This window comes from Carlito syrichta, unplaced genomic scaffold (genome assembly GCF_000164805.1).
Source record: "Carlito syrichta isolate Samal-C Ts95f unplaced genomic scaffold, Tarsius_syrichta-2.0.1 Scaffold301845, whole genome shotgun sequence".
In the NCBI taxonomy this organism is placed as follows: domain Eukaryota; kingdom Metazoa; phylum Chordata; class Mammalia; order Primates; family Tarsiidae; genus Carlito; species Carlito syrichta.
The window spans coordinates 305,027-331,213 of record NW_007245941.1 but is presented as its reverse complement, the minus strand read 5'-3'; the positions used below and the strand labels follow the sequence as shown (position 1 = coordinate 331,213).

At 40.1% G+C, this 26,187-nt stretch overlaps 1 protein-coding gene across 4 annotated transcripts in view; it reads left to right on the top strand.

Moving 5' to 3' along the window:
- Positions 1 to 25,924, top strand: part of MKL2 (MKL1/myocardin like 2) — a 207,436-nt gene extending 181,512 nt beyond the window's left edge. For 2 of the 4 annotated variants that reach the window (XM_008055392.2, XM_008055393.2), the window contains 7 exons: positions 1,853 to 1,985; positions 2,790 to 3,827; positions 5,775 to 5,930; positions 8,715 to 8,876; positions 9,228 to 9,365; positions 17,166 to 17,226; positions 20,093 to 21,514. In XM_008055392.2, the coding sequence (XP_008053583.1) occupies positions 1,853 to 1,985; positions 2,790 to 3,827; positions 5,775 to 5,930; positions 8,715 to 8,876; positions 9,228 to 9,365; positions 17,166 to 17,226; positions 20,093 to 20,628 (2,224 nt within the window). In that variant the 3' untranslated portion in view covers positions 20,629 to 21,514. Of the gene's footprint in view, positions 1 to 1,852; positions 1,986 to 2,789; positions 3,828 to 5,774; positions 5,931 to 8,714; positions 8,877 to 9,227; positions 9,366 to 17,165; positions 17,227 to 20,092 lie in introns of all 4 variants that reach the window. The other 2 variants (XM_008055391.2, XM_008055394.2) reach the window with 2 other exon arrangements.
- Positions 25,925 to 26,187: the final 263 nt, after the last annotated feature.

Below are 26,187 nucleotides of genomic sequence, written 5' to 3'. Positions count from 1 at the left end.
TTTTTTTTTTTTTTTTTTTTTGAGTTGGAGTCTCACTTCGTCGCCCAGGCTGTAGTGCAGTGGCACACTCATGGCCATCCCAGTGTCGACCTGCTGGGCTCAGACCATCCTTCCGCCTTAGCCTTCTAAATAGCCAGAACTACAGACACGTGCTACCACGCCCGGTGAATTTTTTGATTTATTATAGAGATAAGATCTCGCCAAGTTGCCCAGGCTATTCTCGAACTCGTGGGCTAAGGCAATCCTCTCACCTCGGTTTCCGAAAGTACTGGGATTACAGACTTGAGCCACCACACCCAGCTCCTGGGCCAACGTTTTTAAAACTAAGTATAACTTACATACTGAGAAACCATAAATTATAAGTGAAAATTGATGCCAAAGTAAATACATACCTATGCCCACCCCAAACCAAGAAATGGAACATTATTGGTACCCAAAAAGCCCCCCTTTTATGTCCCTTCTCAGTGACGATCTTGACTTCTATCCCCATAGATTAGTTTTGCCTGTTTTTGAACTTTATATAAATGCAGTCTTACAGTATACCTAATATCTGACTTCTTTTGCTAAACTTTATTGGTGCTGATGGCAGTAGTTAATTTTTATTCATTTACTATTCCATGTATGACTGTACCATAATTTAGCCATCCATGATCCTCTTGATGGAGAGTGGGTTGCTTCTATTTGGAGCCAGTATGAGTAAGCCCTTGGTAAATATTCTAACTTTATCTTTTGTATGTCTTCCTGTTAGTTATCTATCTAGGAATAAAATTGCTGGCTCATAGGATAAGCAGATGTTTCTCTTTAGTATTATGAAATTGTTTTCCAAAGTAGTTGCACCAGTTCACACTTTTCCCAGCAGTATCTGAGAGTTCTGGTTGTCCCAAGCACTTGGCATCGTCAGTCTTACTCACTAGAGCAATTCTGTTAGGTATGCAAGGCTTTTTTGTTGTGATTTGTATTTTCATTTTCCTCATACCTAATGAGGTTAAGCCCTTGTTCACATATTTATTGGCCATTTGAATATTCTTTCTTGTGACATACCTGTCCAAGATTTTCGCCCATTTTCCATTGATTTTCTGTCTTTTTCTTACAAATTTATTAGACCTCTTTGTATACTCTAGATAGGAAGCCTTTCTTAGGACTATGTATTACAGATCTTTTGTCCTGTTCTGTGGCTTGACTTTTCACTGTCTTAAAGGTGTTTCTTTTACTCAGTTCTTCTTTATGTCCTGCTTAAGAAATATTTGCCTATCCAAGATCCTGAATATGTTATATCCTAAGTAGTCTTCTATCATAATTCACATTTAGATTTTGGGGAAGGATGTCAGGTAGGGGCTAATCAGCCATATTTTTTTCTGTATGAATATCCAATTTGGCCCATTTCCTTTTATTGAAGGCCCACCCACTCTCTACTGCACTGCAGTATCATCTTTTTGATAACTCAAGACCCACATTTGCAGAGGTCTGTTTCTGGATTCTCTCTTTCTCTCCCATATGTCTGTTGTTCTTTCTTTGTATCAACTGGCTTTATAAATATGTATTGTCATTGGGGGGGTGTGACTCTTACAGCTTTGCTTTTCTTTATTTCAAGGATGCCATGGCCATTTTTGATCCTTTACATTTCCATATAAAGCTTAGAATTGCCTTCTAAATTTCCACCAAACAAGCAAACAAACAAAACCTGCAAGGACTTTATTGGGATCTTATTTAATTGGCATCTTTACAGTACTGACTCTTCCAATCCATGACCATTGTATTTTTCTTTTCATAGTTTAGTCAGATTTTTAATAGAAGCAATGTCAAATCTAGAAATTATCTTATTATAAACTCTAATTTTCTTTTCCTTTTGAAGGTCACTCAATGACAAAAATAATAGCAGTGGAAATTCAGCTTTGAACAATACCACACCTAACACACCAAGACAGAATGCATCTGCTCCCGTGAGAAAGCCAGGACCTCTGCCTTCTAGCTTGGATGACTTAAAGGTGATAATTCCAAGTAGAGCTTATGAACCCCTAAGTGCCACAAAAATGTAAATCATTTGCCAGATTAGTCTAGCAAGTCTGAGTAGTTTTCAACAGACATTCATCTTTACCAACAATATGATAATCTTTGAGAGGTACTTTTTTTTTTACTTCAGTTAAGTTTATTTTCAAACAACCAATAATAACCATCATTTACTGAGCACATACCTTGTGTGGTACCTTGCCAGTCCAGTTGGATTCCAGAGGCTGTGACTTTTTTTTCTTCCCTGCGCAACACCAAGTTTGGGAGAAACAAGTAAATGTAACATTAAGAAAATGAACTCTAGGGCCAGCCTTCCAGGTTTCTATCTCAGCCCAGCCTTTTATTATCTGTGGCAGTTTGGATGAGTGCTTCAACCTCTTTCTGCCTTGACCTCCTCATCTGTAAAATGGGACTAATAATAATATTGACACCTCATGGGGTCATGTGAAGGCTAGTTGAAAGAGTAAAGCACTTCCAACAGGGTCTTGCACATGGCAGCTACTCAGTAAATGTAACTATTATCATCATCATTATTCCTGATAATTTATCTCCTCTTTGACATAAAAGAGGAATTACCTTCGAAAACCCTTACTTTATCACCGGCCTCTCAAGTGCTTCTGGTCCTTAGTTGTATGTGTTTATGTTTGTTAAAAAGAAAAACAAATGGTCCCACTTTCAAATATGCAGTAACATGGAGCTGTCTGACAGTTTATCACAAAAGTGCACTGCAGACTTGTCAGGAAGTTGTAACACCAAGAGATCTGCTCTGTCTGTACCTCCAGGTATCAGAACTGAAGACAGAACTGAAGTTAAGGGGTCTGCCAGTGTCGGGCACCAAACCAGACCTCATCGAACGCCTGAAACCCTTCCAGGAAGTGCACAGCAGCAGCCTCACTGCAGGCGGTATCATGGCAGTGTCATCATCGGCTGTCATCACCAGTAATCCAGAAGTCACCATGGCATTGCCAGTTACAACACTACATAGCACCGTGACTAACTCAGTCTCCACTCTGAAGGCAGAATTACCGTCTGCCGGCACCAGCAACGTAGCCCGTGTGGAAAATGTTCATTCCCCTCTGCCCATCTCACCATCTCCCTCTGAACAGTCCAGTCTCAGTACTGATGACACAAACATAGCAGACACTTTCACTGAGATTATGACCATGATGTCTCCTTCACAGTTCTTGGGTTCATCTCCTTTGAGAATGGCAAATAATGAAGACAGCCTGAGTCCTACTAGCAGCACTCTGTCAAATCTAGAACTGGATGCCGCTGAGAAGGATCGCAAGCTTCAGGAGAAAGAGAAGCAGATTGAAGAGCTAAAGAGGAAACTGGAACAAGAGCAGAAGCTCGTGGAAGTTCTGAAAATGCAACTTGAGGTTGAAAAACGAGGGCAGCAGCAGCGGCCCCTGGAACTCCAGCCCAGTACCCCAGCTCATTCTGTCAACAAGTCAGATCAGAAAAACGGCGGTGCTGGCTCCTCTGTCAAGAACGAGGCCTCGCTCCCTGACTGCTCCAGCTCCAGGCAGCCTGTGTCGGTAGCCAGCCACTCTGTAGGCCAGCCTGTTTCTACAGGTGGCCAGGCCCTTGTTGCCAGAAAGGCTGTAGTTATCAAACAAGAGATCCCCGTGGCCCAGGCAGAGCAGCAGAGTGTCGTCTCACAGTTTTATGTGAGTTCCCAAGGACAGCCGCCGCCTGCTGTTGTTGCTCAGCCCCAGGCTTTACTGACCACACAGACTGCTCAGCTGCTGCTCCCGGTGTCCATCCAGGGCTCAAGTGTCACCTCAGTGCAGCTCCCAGTAGGCAGCCTCAAACTCCAGGTGTGAAATGTGTCTTCTAACTACCTTATCTTACAGCATGTGTACAGTGGAAGCTCTGCCAAGGATGAACCATACCCAGGCTTTCTCAAAATGCATGCGCAGCAAGCTACACAGTCATAGAAAGTGTGTGCATGTGTGGGAGAGCCATTTAAAAATGTGAATAGCCTGGGTAACATGGTGAGACCTGCAATAAATAAAAAAATTAGCCGGGCATGGTAGTGTGTACCTATAGTTCCAGCTACTTCAAAGGCTGAGGCAGAAGGATCACCAGAACCCAGCAGGTGGACGCTGGGGTGGCTGTGAGCATGCTACTGCACTTCAGCCTGGGCGATGGAATGAGACTCCAACTCAAAAATGTGAATAGCCAGAACTGTTTATATAAAGTAAAAAAAGGAAGGGTGCTTTTCTACTTTGTTTCCTTTTCCCTTTAATGAACACAGTATCATCTGTGTAGACGTTTTTTTTACATGCCGAAGACATCATCGCGTGATCATAGTTGCTGTTATTGAGCACTGTTTATGTGCATGGCCAGCATCAAGTACTTTCAGTGGCTGATTTCACTTACTCCTCCCTTCCTCCAGAAGATCCAGCTGATATAACCCATCTGTAGATAAGGACACTGAGGCCTAGAAGGAATGCTTAGTTAGTTGCCCAAGGACAGAGGTGGTATTGTTTGTTTGGTGTTTTGTTTTGTTGAGACATAGTCTCGCTCTGTTGCCCAGACTGGGGTGCAGTGACACAATCATAGTTTACTACAGCCTCAAACTTCTGGGCTCAAGCACTCCTCCCACCTGAGCCTCATAAGTAGCTGGGACTACAGATGTACACCACCACACCAAGCTAATTTTTAAAAAATTTTTTGTAGAGACAAGTTCTTGCTATGTTGTATGGGCTGGTCTCAAACTCTTGGCCGCAAGCAATCCTCCCACCTCAGCCTTCCAAAGTGCTGGAATTAAAGGCTTGAGCCATCACACCCAGCTAAACGTAGATCTTCTGACTTCAGAACTTTTACTCTTATGTGCATTCTTATGTTCTGCCTCCCATATTTAGTTCTTGAAAGGCATCAGTAATGTGAAGATGACTGAATTAAGGGAAATGTGACCACAAATTTAGGAGTGAGGATGTTATTGAAAGAGATGAGAAAATACTGATGAGCATGAAATTCCCTTTAGTGCCTAGATAACCTGTGTTTTTACCTTATTTTCGTGTAAGGTAGTTTTGGTAGGTTTTAACCACATGTGAACTACAAGTGAACAAGAAGCCATTTGGACCAGTGCTCCTCAGCCAGAGAGGAATCATCTTGTACCCTGGGGCTAGGAGGCATGGCCCAAAGACCCTTTGGCATGTGTAGAAATTCTAATCCTCCTGTCTTACTTTTGGGGTATCTGTGAAATTGATGGTCTACTCTATAACATATCTTTAAACAGTTTTTTGAGTCCGAATCTTCCATTGCCATTGTAGGAACATAAACCATGTTTTGTCCTTAGGCCTGTGTGTGCCTGGCACGTTGCTGGCTCTCCTCAGAGTGTGCATGTGCAGCCTGCAAGCAGGAATTTGAAGTGAGGTCTCATGAGTTTTCTTATTGCTAGTAGAAGTATTACAATACCTCACCTATTACATGTAGAACTGCCATAGGTTCTTGTGGAAGTTCTGAAAAATGCAACTTGAGGTTGAAAAACACTTTCTACTTTCTCAAAAATTTTAATTGAAAATCTTAGCTACTTAAAAAACTAAGAGCATGGAAGTAACTGATATGATATTTCCCTCTCTGGTTTAGAATTGTTAAGGTTCAGAATTATGTGCAGATGAATTGAAGTACGTTTCTGTAAACGTCGTCTTATTTCATTGTAGATAGGATGCCCAAGCGACTAGTTATTCTACATCTAAACTCTTGATTCTAACATTGATTTTGACAGTTAAATTGATTTTTAAAAATTCATCTCCTAGACTCCACCACAAGCAGGAATCCAGACTCAGTCTCAGATAGCGACTGCTGCACAGATACCCACTGCTGCCTTGTCCTCAGGCTTGACCCCGACTGTACCTCAGAAACAAGACACTTTCACGCAGCATGTGCTCAGTCAGCCTCAACAAGTCAGAAAGGTTTGTGAATACTACTGAGTGATAAACTGTGCGGGGGTTTGCTGTCAGGCGATCATCCATTCAACAAATGTCTTTAGGAAAGCCTACTTCTTGGGAAGCTCCTATTTACTCTTCTGTATGGTCCACCTCCCACAGAATGAACATTAGGTCAGATGCCATTTGGCTGCAGATTATCCAGTTATTTGGGATGGAGAAAGAGCTCTCTCTCACTAAAAGCAAGCTCACCTTAACAGTTCACCCCTTTTCCAAGTAAAAGTTTAAAGTGTTTTCTAATCCTCATATATTGAATTTGCTGAGTTTTAAAATTAATTTCTTTTCAAATTAAACATATTTTTGCCTTGAGTAACATCTTCATAGATACTGTATATGTATTTGTAAGGACTTGCCATAAATTCCACTTCATCACTTCCTAGTGTTTGGCCTCATGCAAAATCCACTTACTTTTGCTGAGTGTCATTTACCTCATCTTTAAAATGAAGGTGTTGGTCTTGGACGCAGTGTCTACACAAAATCTCCTACCAAAAAATTCTATTGTTAAATCACTCCAAGGTTACCAAAATTCCTCTTATCCAGCAGGTGGAGCTATGTGCACATCTACTTGCCAGAAAAATCTTAGCCTCAGAATAGGTCTATTTTAAATCTTGAAATCATTAATCGCGGAGTTATAATCTTCAACATAAAAGAACCTAGTAATTGGGTGTCCTGTGATCTGCCTCAGGGTAGTATAAACTGTCTGGGCTAAAACAACTTTAGGGACAGCAGCAACCTCTTGGGTCAGCAACAGTCACATTAACATGTGCTGTTTCAGAATCCCTCTGAGAAAAAATAATGGTTATATTATGAGTTTAGGGAAAGCTCAAATATCATTTTAGTGTAGTTATATGCTTAGTGTATGTTCAAATGTTAACACAATTTTGGGTTAAGGGAGGAAAGAGAAAAGCAATATGTAAACAGAATAAGTAAGGGCTTTTTCACTAAGTCTTAAAATGATAGAATTAGGAATCATTACCTCCAGTTTAAAGGAAGTAATTTTTTACCAATATAAGGAAATTCAACTTTTTCAAGTAGAAATATATTTGCAGAACTCATCACCCATATACATTGTACTGTTTAGACTATATACACATAAACTTTCATGCTTGAAAATATTTATGTATATTTACAATAAAAACATAGAGATGGTTTTTCAAAATATCAGTGGTATGTTAAATATTTTTATGAGAAAACCAAGTTCTGTGAAATATAGTTACAATATCAGCAGTATGGCCATATATTTGTAAAAGGCCTTAAAACTTGTGACTCTTGATGGGGTTGCTACATAGAACATTTTGGAGTTCCACAAGAAGAAATTCTCACCTCTTTCTGATGGGAAAGAAAATAGCCTCCCAGAAAGGGGCAGGTTTTAAATGGGGCCTTGCATGTATTTGAAGACATTTTCAAGAGATTGGAAAATTGAATGTGGTCACAACATGAATAAGGTTTTAGGTAGAAAGGAAAGAAAAGGTGCCAGGTAGTAAGAAGCTTACATACCAGCTAGAGATGAGAATTTTACCCCAAAGGCAGGAGAGCCGATGAGTGTGGTAGGGCTTGATCAGGCCTATGCTTTAGAATGTGTTGCAGTGGCAGGTCAGCAGGCTGGGAGGCTAAGCTAGGAGGCTGTGGTAGAATTCCATTGACAGAGAGGACCTGGATCAGGACAGCAAAGAACAGAGACCTGATTCAAGAGGCCTATCTGAGACATGTGAGTACTGAGGGTAGAAAGCACAGTTGACTGATGATTCCATTTACTTAAGCTTTAAAAAAAAGAAAGCAAAGCAAACCAAAAGACAGAACTAAGAATTATTTTCCCTCAGAGGCTGGGGTGGGGGGGGACACAAGAAAGTTCAGTTTAGAGAATATTAAATTTGAGATATTCAGGAGGCTGATCTAAATGTGACTTTGGCACTTGAGAGCAAGGTTGGAAAGAGAGAGATGGCGTGGGTTTATTAGCTTAATTGTGGCCATTAAAGCTGTGAGAGTAGATGATATCATCCTAGTAAGGAGTATAAGAAATTCAGCTATCATTCAGCTATATTATCAGGAAAATTATAAAGAGCAAACTCTGTTTTCCCATAAAGCACTGTCTGTGCTGCTGCCATCAAAGGCGAGTTACTGAGGGACCACTTGGGCTTAAAAATAGGAGTAGTCAAACCATGGTCTGTGAGCCAAATCCAGCCCACTGCCTGTTTGTGCACATAAAGTTTTATTGGCACACAGGCACACACACGTATCTGCATACCGTCTCTGGCTGCTTTTGTGCTACAGTGGCAGAGGTGAGTAGTTACAACAGCAACCATATGGCCCACAAACCATAAACTATGTACTTTCTGGTTCTTTACAGAAAAGTTTACTGACCCCTGCTCTAAAACATGGCTTTTGGCTAGGGAACGGTGGCTCACGCCTGTAATCCCAGCATTTTGGGAGGCTGAGGTGGAAGGATTGCTTGAGCCCAGGAATTTGAGACCAGCCTGGGCAACACAGTGAAACCTCGTTTGTTCAAAAAATAAAAAAATTAGCTAGGTATTGTGGCGCATGCCTTTAGGCCTAGCTACTCAGGAGGCTGAGGCAGAAGGATCACTTGAGCCCAGGAGGTCAAGGCTGCAGTGAGCCATGATTGCACTGCTGCACTTCAGTCTGGACAACAGAGTGAGACCCTGACTCAAAAAGTAAATAAAACATGGTTTTCTTTACTTCATTAGGATGAACAAAAGGTCAAAGTGATGGAGAAATGTTTATTCCTTACAGGTTTTCACAGACTCAGCATCATCAAATACAGTTCTTCCATATCAGAGACAACCTGCTTCATCGGTCCAACAGCCCTTCATTAATAAGGCCTCCAGCAGCGTTCTTCAATCCCGAAATGCTCCACTTTCATCCCTGCAAAATGGACCCAACGCTCCCAGCAAGGTAACCCAGTGATGATTGTGCAGCGGTAGCAATGCCGCGGAGGTATAAAATCATTCCACAGCCTAGAGCCTTGGGCTTAGAATGAATGAACATCAATATTGATGAAATGCAGTTGTTGAAAATGTGGCTGTGATAACTTGTTAGGGAAGAGCTTAGCTATGATTGCAGTGAAGAGGATTCATCCACACAAGGTGGCCCACCAGTGCTGTCAGTCTCATAGGTGCTTAAAGAACCTGCTTATGAGTTCCATGATTTGGCTACCACATGAAGAATAGCAGAGCTGAGTGTAGTCAACGCAGGAGAAAGCTTACTGCCAACAGCTAACATGTGCTCCTCCCTTGTTCTATACAGCCTAGTCCGTCCCCTCCACCCCAACAGTTTGTCGTCCAGCACTCTCTGTTTGGGAGTCCAGTCACCAAGACAAAAGACCCTCCCCGCTATGAAGACGCCATTAAGCAGACACGCAGTGCACAGGCCTCCCTCCCAGAGGTAAGTAAGGACAGAAGTCACAATCCATAAGGCTTATATTGGGATTATATTGGATGTGCTATCCTTAAATCTTGACTAGCCCTTTTCATTTTTTCTTAAGATGTGGGGTACAACTCAGGGTTAAGCACATAAGTGGTTATCATACAGGTAGAGTTTGGGCCTCACCTTGGTCCCCACTTTGCCTGGTTTGAGATTGGGTACCTTGTTGATGTTATGTGCCCCCACCCCCCACTCCCATTTTGGATTCAAAAATAGGAGTAGGCAAACCATGGGCTGTGAGCCAAATCCAGCCCACTGCCTGTTTGTGCACATAAAGTTTTATTGGCACACAGTCACACACACTTATCTGCATACCGTCTCTGGCTGCTTTTGTCCTGGCAGTCTCCCACTACTTCCAATCCCTTTCTTATAGTATTATGACAAATGTTTAGGGTCTGCTTATGAGTGAGTACATGCAGTACTCAGATCTGTTTCTGAGTATTATAGACTCTAAATGCTTCCAAGTTGCTACAAAGTCCATAATTTTGTTTTTCTTTATGGACTAGCCCTATCCTGAATTCCTTAACTAAGATTGACTCGCCTCAGACATACAAAAATTATGACTAAGAGCCTTGTATTTTACATGGTTATTTCAAATCAAACTGTAATTCATTATGAAAAATCCCAGCTTTCAGCAGCAGTATAACCTGTAGTTACTGCCTATTCAGAAATTTTGGGTTTATCTTTTAACTTTTCCCCTGAGGCAAGGGGATCATGTTAGGAACAGATAAGATTCTGACCAGGGCACATATTTTATAGTTTCTTTTTCTAAAGCCACCATTTTTCAGCCCAGCATCAAACATACACTCTTCTACTTGACTGACATTTGAGGCCGTCCAGCACCTGAATCTGCTTGGTCCTGCTTCATCTCTCTCCAGTCCTTGCCCCTCTGCCCCAACAGGAATGCCTGTGCAAGTGACTTTGCTTGCATTTTGAGCAAACACACTTGGAGGTGGTAGACCTGAGGTTCTCGTGGCTTCATCACACATAATACCCACCTGGTGGCTAGGTGGCCTTGGGTAAGGCATTTACCTCTCCAAGCTTTCCTTGTTTTACTAATAAAATAGGAGTAACTGCAGCCATGCCAAGCAGTGGGAAAAGTTAGGGTTCCTGTTAGTAAAAGCATATGGCCCATAGAGGGTGGCCACCATGACAGCACTTGTCATCCATTACCCTGACACTCCTCCTAGTCTCTCTGCCTCTCTAGAGCTTTCTGTCAAAGGTTAAAACTAAACTAACCTTCAGATAAGAACCCCAGTCTCACAGAGGATGCCAGGAATGGACCCCACACCACTCCATGGGTACTAAAAGTAGACAGCAAGACATACTTACATCCAAGCTAGACTGTTAACTATTCACAGCAAATGGCAGGAGCATCAGCATAATTGTGCCAGTTCTTCTTGCTACTGTGTCCTCTCAGATCCAAGGAACTGTATCAGTTTGGACCCCTTAACAAGGACATGCAGGGCCACAGTGGACTGCCTCTCAGAGGGAGTACACAGTTATCACGCTTCTTTGTATTCACTTAGTGCTGAGGAAAGATAACTTTGCTAGTTGTAAAATATTCCCTTGGTTTCAGACTTAGCAAGGGCCCTTATCTATGAGAGAAAAGTCAAATTTCAGAAATAGTTTACACATTTGCAATAGGAAATGAAATGAATGGTGCTGGACTAGACTGTCCTCCCCCATGGTCCATTCAGAGTGACATTTATTCTCTTAACAGGGGAGCAGAGATGAAATGAATTTCCAAGAGTTAAACACTGCAGTTGTTAAGAAAATAAAAAGGTAGCAGTCACCCTTCCACAGCTGGTTCTTATGTGTAGGTTAATAAATGCTGCTTACTTGATTTATGTAGCAACAATAAAGAAGAACTTCCCATTTTAACCTAAGAGAATTGATTGGATTCTCTGGCATTTGTATGTCTCTGAGTTCATGTTTATAGACTGAGAGAGCCAAGTTCTACGTCAGTTTTTGGTATTCAAATGAGTAGCTACTTGTAGTACCACCCTGTATGCCACTGAGCACCAAACTCAAGGAATTGTGAGGTTTTTTATTTTTTAAATGCATTTACAGACACCTAGTGGCTAAGAAAGACCCCACCAGGTCAATCATCACACAGATACCAGCAATAAATCTTGGACATAACACAAAAGAAATTATGTGAAGGCATTGAAGAGTAAACAAAAACAGTCATATTCTAGTGAGGAATCCACAACGTTAATCACATGATTTCCCTCTTTTTGCTACTTTTATTCTGGGGGCAAGCCAAGTGGTAGGGTTATTGTTGGAAAAAACCGTCATCTTTATGACCTGTGAAACCAGAAGACTGAGTGGAGAGTAACAAAGGGAAAGAGCCAGAAAAGAGATCCCCAAATTCTGTGTGCCCACATCTCTGGTTGACCCCTAAGCCATGCAGTCATGGAAAAGACTCACAGCAGCTCAGCTGAAGACTAAAGTTCTAAAGTGAGATTGGAACATCTACCCCAAGATACATTTTGAAGTAAAAGTCCAACCTAGTTCATAGCTTGCTAAAACAAAAGCTGTTCATCTGAGAATAATAACAGAATCCACAGTTTAACTTCCATAACATCCATTCATAACGTGCAAAATACAAAGAACCAGGAAAATGGAACTGTTCTCAAAGGAAAAAGGCAGTCAGCTGAGACCAGACGTTAGAGTTTGCAGACAAGGATTTTAAAGAAGCTATTATAACTGTCCTCAGTGCTGTCAAAGAAAATACGCTCCTAATAGATGAAAAGATGGGCGATCTAAACAGTTACAGAAATGAGTTTTTGAAAGAAGTAAATGGAAATTCTCGAACTAAAAAAATTCTGTATCTGAAATGAAAAAAAAATGGTAGGTAAACTTAGCAGAATGGAGATGGCATAGGAAAAAAGTCTGTGAACCTGAAAATAGATTAGAACTTATCCAATCTGAATAACATAGACGGGGAAAAATGATTGTTTAAAAAGTGAACAGATCCTCAGAGCCCTGTTATGTAATATCAAACAGTCTGGCCTAGGTAGAAAAAATGTCCCAGAATGGGAGGAGAGAAAGAATGGGGGAGGTAAATATTTGAAGAAATAATGGCTGAAATGTTCACAAATATGATGAAAGACAAATGTGTAGCTTTGAGATGCTTGATGAACACTAAGCTGGGTAAATAGAAGGCCTATTCACATCATGGTCAAATTGTTGAAAGACAAAGTTACAGGGAAACTCTTGAACACATTGAGAAAAAAGCAGTACATTATACCCAGGGCAAATAACTATTGGATTAAAATCAACTTTTCATCAAAACCTATGGAAACTGGAAAAGAATACAATAACATGTTTAAAATTTTCAGGGAGGAGGAGGTGGGAGGGATTATCAATGCAAAATTCTATACCAAGTGAACATATCCTTTAAGAATGAAAGTGCTTGTGGCCAGGCTCGGTGACTCAGCCTGTAATCCCAGTACTTTGGGAGGGCAAAGCAAGTGGATTGCCTGAGCATGTGGGTTCAAGACCAGCCCAGGCAACTTGGTGAGACCTCGTCTTTGCAATAAATAAAAAAATTAGCCAGATATGGTAGCTTGTACCTGTAGTTCCAGCTACTTGGAAGGCTGAGGTGGAAGGATCGCCAGAGCCCAGCAGGTCAACTCTGTGGTGGCCATGAGCGTGCCACAGCACTCCAGCCTGGGTGACAGAGTGAGACTCCAACTCAAAAAAAAAAAAGAATGAAAGTGCTAGGCGTGGTCGTTTCTGCCTGTAATCCCAGCACTTTGGGAGACAGAGATGAGAGGATTGCATGAACCCAGGGATTTGAGACCAGCCTGGGTAACTTGATGACACCTTGTTTCTACCATAAATTTAAAAAATTAGCCAGGCATGGTGGTGTACATATCTGTGGTTCCAGTTACTTGGAAGGCTGAGGCGGAAGGATCACCTGAGCCTAGCAGGTCAAGGCTGCGGTAGCCATGAGTGCACCACTGCACTCCAACCTGGATGACAAGGTGAGACTCTGGCTCAAAATAAATGGAAATAAAAATAAATAAATTAGCCAGGTGTGGTGGTGCACACCTTGTAGTCTTAGCTACTTGGGAGGCTGACACAGGAGGATTGCTTGAGCTTAGGACTTAGAGGCTGTGATGAGCCATGATCATACCACTGCACTCCAGTCTGGTCAACAGAGTGAGACCCTGACTCAAAAAAAAAAGTATCAAAGAGAACCAAAAATATTTTCAAATAAGAAAAATTGAGATAATTCATCACCAAAAATGACATTGTCTTGAGGGGTTTAAAACATGTAGATACAATACGTTAATTATTACAATAATTAATAAAGGACAGGAGAGGAAATAAATGGATTAATATGGTTGCAAGATCTCTGTTTTTTTTTTGTGCAGTGGTACAACATTGAGTTTAAGTAGCCTATGGAAAGTTAAGGATGTGTATTGCATATCTATAGCTATAATGAAGTAATACAATGAAGTATAGCTTTAAAAAATAGAAAAATTAAATTAGAATACAAAAAGATCTTTTTTTTTTTGAGTCAGGATCTCACACTACAGCCTCGACCTTCTGGGATGAAGCGATTCTTCAACCTCAGCCTTCCAAATAGCTGGGACTACAGATGCATACCACCACAGCTGGCTAATTTTTGATTTTTAAAAAAATTTTTGTAGAGATAAGGTCTTTTATGTTGCCCAGATTGATCTTGAACTTCTGAGTTGAAGTAATCCTTCTGCCTTGGCCTCCCAAAGTGCTGGGATTACAGGTGTGAGCCACTGCGCCCAGCCAGTATTTCATTTTGTTTTAAGACAAGAAAGAAGAACAGGATAACAAAAAAATAGGATGAATAGAAAACAAATAATAAAATAGCAAACCCAAATTTAACCATGTCCGTAATTATAATACTAGTAGAGTAAACAGTTCAACTAAAATGCAGAAATTATCAGAATGGATCCAAAGTCAGACTCATCTGTATCGTATACAGATGTGGTAATTTTAAGATATGTCTGCAGATTTTGTGACATTTCTTCCTGGCTCAAGCTTAGTGAATCACTTCCATTATAACAAATGGAATTAACAGAAGTGATAGTTGTGTGTCTAGTCATAAAAATCATGTCCTTCTGCCTCACCCTCCCATGTTCTGGGAAAGCCAGCTGTCATGCCACATTGACACTCCAGCAACCATCTGGAGAAGCTTGCATGTAGAAGCACTGAGGTCTCCCATAAACTGCCAGCACCAACCTGCCAGCCATGTGGATGCCCCGCCTTTACAAGGACATTCTCTAGCCACGCCTTGAGTTGACTGCAGCCTGATAAAGATCTTTTTAAAAATATATTGTATTTATTTTATTATTTTAAAGATGTGGGGTACAATCCAGGATTAGGTATACAAATGATCATTGTACAGCTAAAGTTTGGGCTTCTCTTTGGTCCCACTTCGCCTGGTATGAGATCAGGTATCCTTACTGATGTGTGCTCTCCTCCCCTGGCGTTTTCCCACTACTGCCAATCCCTTTCTTATAGTATTATGATAAATGTTCAGGGTCCTCAGATGAGTGTCGACCAACATCTTGACTATGGCCTTGTGAAAGGCTTCAAACCAGAACCACCCATCAAAACCATGACTAAATTCCTGACCCACAGAAAGTGGTATAATAAATTTTAAGCCACTAGTTTATTTAGAGTAATTTATAATGCAGCAGTATGTATCCACAAGAGACATACTTTAAATACAGAGACAGGTTGAAAGTAAATGGTCGGAAAAAAGATACACTGTGCAAACAGCAGAAGAAATCTGCAGTAGCCAAAAGATGTGAACAGACATTTCCCCAGAGAAGATAAACAGATGGTAAATGAATACATTAAAAGATGCTCAGCATCGTTAGTTACCAGGAAAAGTGCAAATTAAAACCACAATATGATACCACTACATCCCTAATGGAATTTCTGAAATTAAAAAGACTGACCATATGAAGTGTTGGTGAGAATGTAGAACTAAAAATGTTATACTGTTTACTGCTGGTGGGAATGTAAAGTGGGACAATCACTTTGGAAAAGTGTAACCATTTCTTAAAAAGTTAAATATACACCTTCCCTGTGATCCAGTCATCACACTCTTGGTATTTATCCAAGAGAAAAGAAAGCACATTTCTGTACAAGGACTTGTACATGAATGTTTACAGGAAATTTCTTTGCAATAACCAAAAACTAGAAACCCAAATGTCCATCAGTAAGTGAGTGAACAAACTGTCATATTTCCATACAATGGAATACTACTCAACAATAAAAAGGAATGACCTGTTCCTAAGGCATATACTACAACGGGGGGGCGGGGAAACCTCAAAATAATTATCTTGGGTGGAAGAAGCCAGTCTTGCCCCTTGCCCCTTCCCCTCAAAAAAGCATACACTGTATAAATCCTTTTATATGAAACTAGTTTATAGTGAAAGAAAGCAGATCAATAAGTTGCTTGGGGGTGAGGCCATGAGGAAACTTTAGGAGTGATAGAATGTTCATCATTTTACTTTGTTGATGGTTTCTTGGGTGTATACACATGTCAAAGTATCCAACTGCATGCTATACATAAATGCAGCTTAATTTATGTCAATAAAAGGTGAAACAGTGTACATAGTAGGATCACTTGTATCCATACAAATGTTTACCTAAACACAAACGAATAAAGACACTTTTTTTTTTTTTTTATGAAGTTGTGGGGTACAGTTAAGGGTTAGGTATACAATTGCGTTTCATTCAGGCACCCTGTTGATATGGGGTGTTTCCCCGTTCCCAGACAGATATTTGCTACTGTTAATCCCATCTCCCTCCCCCCACCATAGTTTCCCAGTACCGTCAGTCATTTTCATATAGTATTGCATTGGATGTTAAACCACACTGAGATACCACCTAACCCCAGTCAGAATGGCAATTATCAACAAGTCAAAAAATAACAGCTGCTGGAGAGGGTGTGGTGAAAAGGGAACACTTCTACACTGTTGGTGGGAGTGTAAACTAGTGCAACCTCTGTGGAAAGCAGTGTGGCGATTCCTAAAAGCTCTAAATACCAACCTCCCATATGACCCTGCAATCCCCCTACTGGGAATATATCATGAAGAACACAAATCACTCTATAAAAAAGATACCTGCACACGCATGTTTATCGCAGCGTTTTAAAGACACTTTTAAAATAAAAGACTCAGCCGGGCTTGGTGGCTCAACCTGTAATCCTAGCACTTTGGGAGGCCGAGGCAAGTGGATTGTCTGAGCCCACAGGTTTGAGACCTGCCCAGGCAACTTGGCGAGACCTCGTCTCTACAATAAATAAAAAACTAGCCCGGCGTGGTAGCGCACGCCTGTAGTTTCGGCTGCTTGGAAGGCTGAGGCGGAAGGATCACCGGAGCCCAGCAGGTCGAGGCTTTGGTGGTCATGAGCGTGCCACTGCATTCCAGTCTGGGTGACAGAGTGAGACTCCAACTCAAAAAATAATAAAAAATAAAAGACTAGTAAAGGCCTCTCACAATGCAGTTCAGCGCTAGAAAGTAGGAACGAGTAGGAGTCAGCCTAGCTTGTGTTAGCCCCATTCTGCTTGTTCCACTGACTAGCTGTCTACCTTGGGTAAATGGCTTAACTTCTCAGGTGACCCCAGTGTTTTAAAAATCATCAAATGATAGATTAGAACTAGGTGTTCTAGAAAATTCTTTAGTGCTCCCAAGTATTTAATGCCTCCAGGTTTGTACAAAAGAAAGCTAATTTTATTGTCCTTTGTTGTAGATTTCCAATGCACACAGTCAGCAGATGGACGACCTCTTTGATATCCTCATTAAGAGCGGAGGTAGGTCAAAAGTCATATCATATCCCCACAGAAAATCATCTCTTAACACAAGTACCTGAAAGTTTTTCTCTAGAGCTCATAGCTTATCTTTAGATACTGAGAAACATACTCTTCTAACTGAATTTACTGTTTTAAAATCTGTTAAATTTAGACCATTAAAACAACACTATAAATGGAAGAAAAGCCATCAATTCTGCTTAAAACAGTAATATAATGTTAGATTTTTACATAGATGCCTGTTGAAAAAAGCTATCTCCAAATAGCAAAGTAAAACCAGATTTAAATTCCATGTTGAAAAAAACTTCAAAACTTATTCAATGTGTAGCAGTCACAGTAATGAGATGATGAAAACATTCTGATACTGCATTAATTTTGTAACAACCAGTTACTTAGCATGGATTCTAGTAACTTTATTAAAGTCAAAGACATATTAAAGCACTTTCTGCACATAATATGAAATCTTAGATTTATAATATATTTTCTTAAAAAGGGACATTGACCACAGAAAAGTCAAGGACATCACTGTTGCTGCTTATGTTACTTTAAAAATGAGTATAGAATCAGTATTTTTAAAAATTCAAATACTATAAGGAATATTTTAAAGTATTCTCAAATTACCTTGATAAAAGGAGTTTTATTTGAATTTTTAACTAGTGATCAGACTTTCTCCTTTTATAGCAGGTACGGTTTGATATTGAAGTTGTTATTCTGGTCAGAATGTTTGACATAGAGAATTCTTGGCATTTGACTACAGATTTACATGTGATCTACATGTGTAAATAGTATTTTTTGCTTATAACTATATTTGCCTTGCAAGAGTAATTTAAGCTCATGGTATATCTAAACTATGGAATTTTTGAAAACAGACATTCTGTGCCCGGTTTTGAGATTTAAAAAATTTGTGCTAAATCTGATAAAGATAAAAGAACTTTTAAAATAATTAATAAGAATAATTTTTACAGTGTAAACTTGGAAATTAAAATGTGACAAAGTCGTTCCTGGGTTTCAGCACCAAACAAAAAAAAAAACAAAAAGCAAGAAATATGACAAAGTCAAATAATTTTGAGTTATTTTCTAAAAGAGATAATTTTCTTTTCTTATGACAAAATATCCAACAAGTATATTGTTTCATCTTATTGTGTACCAATTTCATGAGAACCAAATTTAAATAGTTGATTGAAAGACTAATTACAGCTGAACTCGGTGGCTTAGCCTGTAATCCCAGCACTTTGGGAGACCGAGGCAAGTGGATTGCCTGAGCCTGAGGGTTCGAGACCAGCCCAGGCAACTTGGCGAGACCTCATCTCTACAATAAATCAAAAATTAACCAGGCATGGTAGCGCGCACCTGTAGTTCCAGCTCCTTGGAAGGCCGAGGTGGAAGGATCGCCAGAGCCCAGCAGGTCAACCCTGTGGTGGCTGTAAGTGTAAACCACTGCTCTCCAGCCTAGGTAACAGAGTGAGACTCCAACTCAAAAAAAAGGACTAATTACTCAGATTGCACTAAAAGTTTTAAGACAATTCTAAAGATTGCTACAGATAATGAAAAGTAACATAAACCATCCAAAAATACATGCCGTACACACAGTTGGCAGATTATTTATGAGAATTAAATTGTAACTTCTTTCTTCCACCTAGTTACACTTCCCAGTCATTGAGCTTTAAGAACTATTGCTAATTAAATTAACTTTTTCTCATGCATCTCCGTATAGATGAAACCAATCATTTTCTCAAAATTAAAAAAGACACTTTTTTCAAATATATATAGTTAAGTGAACATTAGTATCTATACCAGATGGTCCATTAATTAGCTACTTGATCTGGCAAGAAATAATACATAATTGATGCTTATGACATTTACCAAATCTTCAAGGTTTTATGTAAACTCCGAAAACAAGACCAAAAGTGAGAGAAATAAGCTGGTGATCTACCTTATCTTAAGGGAAAAGGTCAAAGGAACCATATGTCAGCGTTAATTCAGAAATGAAATGTGATGGCATTGTGTCTTTTCAAAACTTTACACAGAATGCATATGACTAAGTTGGGCACACAGTCCAGCTTTGATCTTTTTTAAAAAAGAATATAAGCCAGGCCTCGGTGGCTCAGCCTGTAATGCCGCGCCTTGGGAGGCTGAGGTGAGTGAACTGCCTGAGCCCGCGGGTTCGAGACCCGCCTGGGCAACTTGGTGAGACCTCATCTCTACAACAAAACAAAAAAAATTAGCTGGGTGTGGTAGCACACGCCTGTAGTTCCAGCTACTTGGAAGGCTGAGGCGGAAGGATCACCGGAGCCCAGCAGGTTGAGGCTGCGGTGGCCGGGAGCAGCCACTGCACTCTAGTCTGGGCGACAGAGTGAGACTCCAACTCAAAAAAAAAAAAAAAAAAAAAAGAATATAATTAGATCTTGGATATTATTAGGAATATACTTCATGTCTGTACACAAACTCAAGATATACATTTCAACATTTATTTTAAGGGTATCATGGTGTTGTAATAGCAAATTCATGATATAGGATAAGAATGAACCCTGTCATAAAGCTTTACATGACTCAGATAAAGATAAAATAATCTAAGACCAATGATTCCTTTCTAGTAGGCTATAACTGCTCTTAATACTTAGTCTTACTGAAAATAATTGAAAACATATCAGAATGTAGTAAACTCATGTTTATCAATTTAACTAAAATGATCCATCATCCTAAAGGTAATCAAGGATTGTACCTGATCAATAGCATTCTCTTCCTACCTCTAAGATGGACGTGTGTCGAAGGAATCGCAAAATAGTAAAGTAACCGTCCTAGTAATTAATAACAATTTTTAAATAGCAGTAAATCTTTAGTTACTAATTACTTCATTTATTTTGCACAGAGATTTCCCTCCCTATAAAAGAAGAACCTTCTCCTATTTCCAAAATGAGACCAGTGACAGCCAGCATTACAACAATGCCAGTCAATACAGTAGTGTCCCGGCCACCACCCCAAGTCCAAATGGCACCACCTATATCCTTAGAACCTATGAGCAGTTTATCTGCCAGCTTAGAGAACCAACTAGAAGCTTTCTTGGATGGAACTTTACCTTCAGCCAACGAAATTGCTCCACTACAAAGCAGCAGTGAAGACAGAGAGCCTTTCTCTCTGATTGAGGACCTCCAGAATGATCTGCTGAGCCACTCAAGCGTGCTGGACCATTCTCACTCCCCCATGGAAACTTCTGAGGCCCAGTTTGCTGCAGGTACTCCCTGTCTGTCTCTTGACCTTTCAGACTCAAACTTGGACAACATGGAGTGGTTAGACATCACCATGCCCAACACCTCTTCAGGACTCACTCCTCTCAGCGTCACTGCACCAAGTATGTTCTCTGCTGACTTTCTAGACCCACAAGACCTACCATTGCCATGGGACTAACATCACAGATTTCTTGTCTCAGAATTCATGAGGTTTAAGAACATGAAGAAGATTCTAAAAGATCAGTTTTTAGAGATAGATCCATAGTTGCATTGCTGCAATTAAAATATGTTGTCAGAGAAAGAATGGATAAAAGGTCATAGCCTGGAACCCAAGTTTGAAAACATTTCATTGTATTTAGTAGTGAATTTCTACAGTTTAATATAGCACAGGGCCTTCTGAAAAACATACTAGTCAGAGAAGACTCTTTTTCTCTAGACTTCAGTAAGAAATAAAAACATAAAGAAAAGTAATGTATGCAGGAAAATGACATTAGGATTCTCTGGTAATCGACTACATTTAAACCTCCGTGGTCATTATAAGATCCTAAATAAAAGGCAGACAGCTCCACTTAAAAAATAAGGCCAATGTGTGAGGGAGGTAAGAGGTCACTGCACTCAGTACTTCCTAGGGATGGCCAGAGCCAGGCCCAAGACACAGCAAGGGTCAAAGGCAGTGGAGAACGCTGGTCAGTTCCATGACAGCTTCTAGCTGAAGACTTTTGCTTCTCTTCAGAAACCTGTGTAATTTTTTTGTGGTATAGTTTATTTTGTGATTTTGGGAATCTTACATTATATATGTAGATTTAAGTTTAAACAGAAGGTCTTTCACCATAACCAGAAGATGTCTACAAAATATTGTCATAAATGATACACTTTTAAAAGTCCAGGTATATTGATAGCACTGAAAGTTCTACTAGCACCCTCTGGGTTGATTAGATTGATTTAGTGTATATAATAGGTGTTTGTATGTATACTCTGACATTGTGATTTGTACAGCCTGCATTGGGGTAAGGAAATGGGTAGCCAGTGGTCCTACTTTTTTAAATAACTCGAATATTTCTAGAGTACTTGAGCCACATGTATTTCTGTATTTAAAAAATTGCTGACTAACTTTCAGGTAACCAGACCCATCTCAAAGAACCTAGAAAAGGCTTTAGCATGAAATACCTTTCTAAGCTGGTGAGTTAGAAGAATGGAAAGTAAGGGGAAGGTCTGTCACCTACCCAGGACATTCCCACAGCAAGTATAGGTCTGACTGTGCTGTGAGGTGGGCCACCAGGGCCCAGTTCTGGCTGTCTTTCTTCTGTCTTTCTTCCTGGTTATCATTTTACGGGCTTGTAACTGGATGTTCTCCCGGAGATCTTACTATATTGTTAAACATACGATTGAAAAACTGGAGGGTTTTTTTAGGTTTTTTAATATAGAGAAAAAAGTTATTACATATTTGTTAAGTAGTTTAAGAATTTTCTAAAATGCCAACTATCACAGGATTATTTCAAGCTAGTCATTTAAATATATGACAAAATATAAATAACTGAACAAAAAACTGAAATCTACCAAATGAGTGTGGAGGTTTTTATTAAATATCATTGTGCTCCTCACCTCACCCTTATGTAAACTCTAGGGTCAGGTTGATTCCCCTGGGTCATTAAATGGTTAGTGTTCATAGTGACATGCAAGAGGCAACCTGACTTGCTATTTGGAAAGGATTTGTGAAGTATTTCTTGGTTTTTGTTCTGCCTAAGAGCTGAGCTGATCTTATTTCAGATTTTTGTTTTTGTTTTTGTTTATAAATTTTACTACATGTAAGGCAAGTCTGTTTCATCCAGTGTTAGCACACTAGGGTGCTCTGCTCACTGGCACTTCCTGGACTCGAAGGCACTGACAGTGCTCTCGGGCCTTCTGAGTGGTTCACAGCCGGGCCACTGTGCCTGGTGTAGTCTACAGTGAATAGTCTCAGTGTTCAGAAATTGGTAAACCACACATGAGATATGAGAACTCTCTGTTAACCAGAACACCATCCTCCAACCAAGCCCAAAGAGAGCATACTGCACTAGGTGTGACGGGAATTCCCCATCAGTTCCATTGAGAGGGCCTGAATCCAGGGCTGGCCTATTTACTTGGGAAGGTGCTTTTCTTGTGGGAAGTCCTGGCTATGGTTTTTTGCTGAGGGTTGCTGTCCTGGGGTTTATCAGGTCCATACTTAGGCTCTGGGCATTTTCTTCACTCAGATTTGAATGGCTTCTTAAATTAGCACCAAATAACTTTGATATTTCCATAATCCTGAGCTGTGTACATAGATAGTTTTCTAGCCCTTGGGTCCCTTTATTGCTTTTTAAAATAGAGCTTGAATCATACCACAGGAAGGTTGCTCTCCAAAAATACACGGTGCAGTGCAAAGAATCCTATCTCATTAGCCTACTCTCTCTTGACTAAGAATTGCTAAAGTGCCCACTTCACATATGTATTCCAACCTTTATATACCAGTATTTCATTTTTGAAAAGTCAAGGAATCTCTAGCTATTAACTCTCCAACCCTTCCTGCTTATACCATTCCGCTTGGCCCTCCTCTCCTGGCTCAAGTAGCCGGCCAGACACTTGTGACATGAGTGCTGCTCCCCCAGGATCTCTACATGTCTCAGGTTAGAGTGAGGACATGTGTGTGCTCACATGCATGTGACATGACCAAAGACGATACTCTGTAAACAAGGCCCCTGACTCAGTGCACGTGATGGTAAGTGCAATGGGAAAGGGTATATGCTGACAAAAGGAAACTGGTTGTTGTTGGGTAAGGTTAGTTTCACAATCATCACAGCACAGGTCAAAACAGCCAGTTGAAATTTCAGTGTGCATGTGTATATTTTAGCAGTGGTACTGTTGTATATCATATTGCAGAATATCATATTGCCAAGAAGATAACTAACTCCTAGAGATACGTTATCTCACATCCCAGTCTTATTTCTCTACATATTCTTGAAACACAGCAGTATCAACCTTACTTTTCTATTGTATATAGATATTAGCTTATCTTATTGGGGAGTGGGATGAATAAAAAAAAGTTATACCAAAGCTTCTACAAAGTCTTTGGAAGTCTAGGGGTATGTGGTCATCTTGTACATTTCAGCAAAGCACCTACTGGGAAACCTCTTAGGACAATGTTAGCAGTTCACGGTCTAGTGTTTTCCTTGAAATGTGCAATCTACTGTATAGTATTTGCCACATGTTTGTACATAGATGTATTCTGAATTCATGGAGTTTCTTGCTTAGATACTATTTGTGTTTGTTGCATGTGTATATTTTTGTATACTAAAGAGATCTTATTTAAATTTCCTTTTTAAAAACTGCATGGTTCTGTGGTCCATGTAACAGACACTCTTGCTTGGATGTGCTATTTAGGAATAGTGGCAAAGGCAATCTGCTGCTGCCTCCAAACTGCTGCCTGTGGAAGGCAACGTCATGGTAATAAGATAGCGCCGCTAAACGGTGTAGTCAGCGGACACTGAGGGATGTTTCAGGAGCGCATAACCCACTTTGTCACCAAAGCTGACTCAGGCTTCCTCTACTCTCAACCTCAGATCATTCCAGGCAGCATAGTTTTCTTCAGAGTTCTTTGAGAGTTCCCAGTCTGAAACCAGCCGCGGCAGCTGACAAAATAGCTGCTCCCACAAGTGATGGGACGGTCCCTTTACTGTCCGCAAGTGGATTTGGCCTTAAAAAAGCGGTAAAGCACTTGGCACGGCTGAAAATATTTGCATCCTCCCACCACTTTCATAGGCTCGCAGGGTGGCTAGCCTCGCAGAAGCACTGGCTGTCAGTTAGGTGGGGGACTCATGGCACTGCTAGGGATTTTTTTTAGAGAAAGTTAAAGAGAACAGCTATTCAGTGTCTGCCAGCAGAACAACGCATGTCAGTTTAACCAGATTCACAACTCTGTTTTTCACTACCCATTACTGCAAATACAAACGTTGGATACTGGCAACAGAGAATACCTGTACAAATGGTCACATTGCCCTCGAGATAACAAAATTAGCCCCAAATTATCAAAGAACAGTCAACTGGAAGGTGGTCAGGGTTATCAAGGGACATAGCTTAAGAGTGCATTGAATGTGTATTTGGAGAGCATCCTAACTGCATTTCAGCTCATCTTTTAAGAGATTCAGTCAAAACTGGAAAATAACAATTAAGATGTAGTAATTTTTTTTCCTGGTTCAAAAACTTGCTCACTCAACAGTCATTCTGGGCTACATTTTTCTTTGTAAAGTTACTCTCTCTGCATAGCAATCAGCAGGTCCATGTTTTTTTCTGCATTCACCCTTTTTTGCAGTCTCCAAGGCAACACATCATTGCAGAAGATTTCTACCCAAAATCTTTCATTGAAGGCCTGTAATTCAAAAAGCTGCACATGTTTACAGAAGAGCTGTTATCCTCCATGCAAACATTGCTCTGTGAATCATTTTTGGAAACTGTCACAGTTTTGTGACAATATGATGGCAATCTCAGATCTACAAGGTGCTGTCTGGAATCAGAATATGTTATCAGAGATATCAACACAGCTATAGTGTTTAACAGAGCTTTATGCCAACTACTAAGAAAAAGCTTTAACAAAGTTTATAGAATCACTGAAACTCCTAACAATTACCTCTCTACATTATGCTGTAAGGAATCTTGCTAATTTGGTAGGAAAAGGAAGCATTTAGGAAAGGGTTTAGTAGCTACCAAAAGTACTTGACCTCAAGTAACCAATAGTAATGCAAACTTCCTTTAAAGGAACCAAAGGCATTGCCAAGTATTTGCCAAAAGGAGGCACTTTTTATTTAAAATTTCAGACTAATGAAATCTCAAAAATCAGTCCCAAATAGGTATTATCCATCTAAGGTTATAATTTTCACAAAGATGTAGATATTTCTCGATTGTTTTCATGTAAAATAGTATAGAATTGTTTTATTGGTTTAAGATAATACATATTTAGTAGTAATACAAAGTTTTTTTCTTTCAATGTAGAAATTGGTTTTCTTCTTTTCTTGCTTGCAATAGAAATGCAATGTGATAGGTGTTTCTCTTCTTATTTTCATTGTCACATTATGTCTTAGCATCTCACTTTATGGAAAAAAAAAAAAAAGGAGAAAGATACCAATCTACAGAGACCTGGTTGTTGAAGCACTAGTTTAATAAACAAAAATTATGGCAATCAGGGGTCTATTCATGTATTGCCTTTATGTTGTTTTTTAAAAGAGAAACCATGATGCCTTTGTATTTGCTGTTTGCACCCCTGAAATCAATTCCATATCATGTTTGAATGCCATACATTTTGCACATGTACTGTACATAGGTAATGCATACTGTATTTTTATATGTGTGCGCATTTATCATCAGATCTTTTGTACATAGTGGCAGTATCGTAGCTGATCGGGAAATGTTTGATATCTCCGCAATTTTGCATTTTGTGTCTCAAATAAAAAAACATTTTGATGTACTATGGTTCTTGCTATGCAGAGGAAAGACCTCACCCTATGGGTTAGTCACGCCATTGTAGACCTGTGGAATGGGGCCAGATCTGGGAGGAGATGCTACCTTTAAAACACACCGCACAACAGAAGGCCACTGGGCAAAGCATGTGAACTCATCAAGGTGGGTTTTGAGTACACATAAGTGAGTTTCCCTCTCCCTGGTCCAGGACCATAAGATACAAAATAGAAACTCACAGGTACCAGCTGAACTTGATTATGTCAAGATTTAC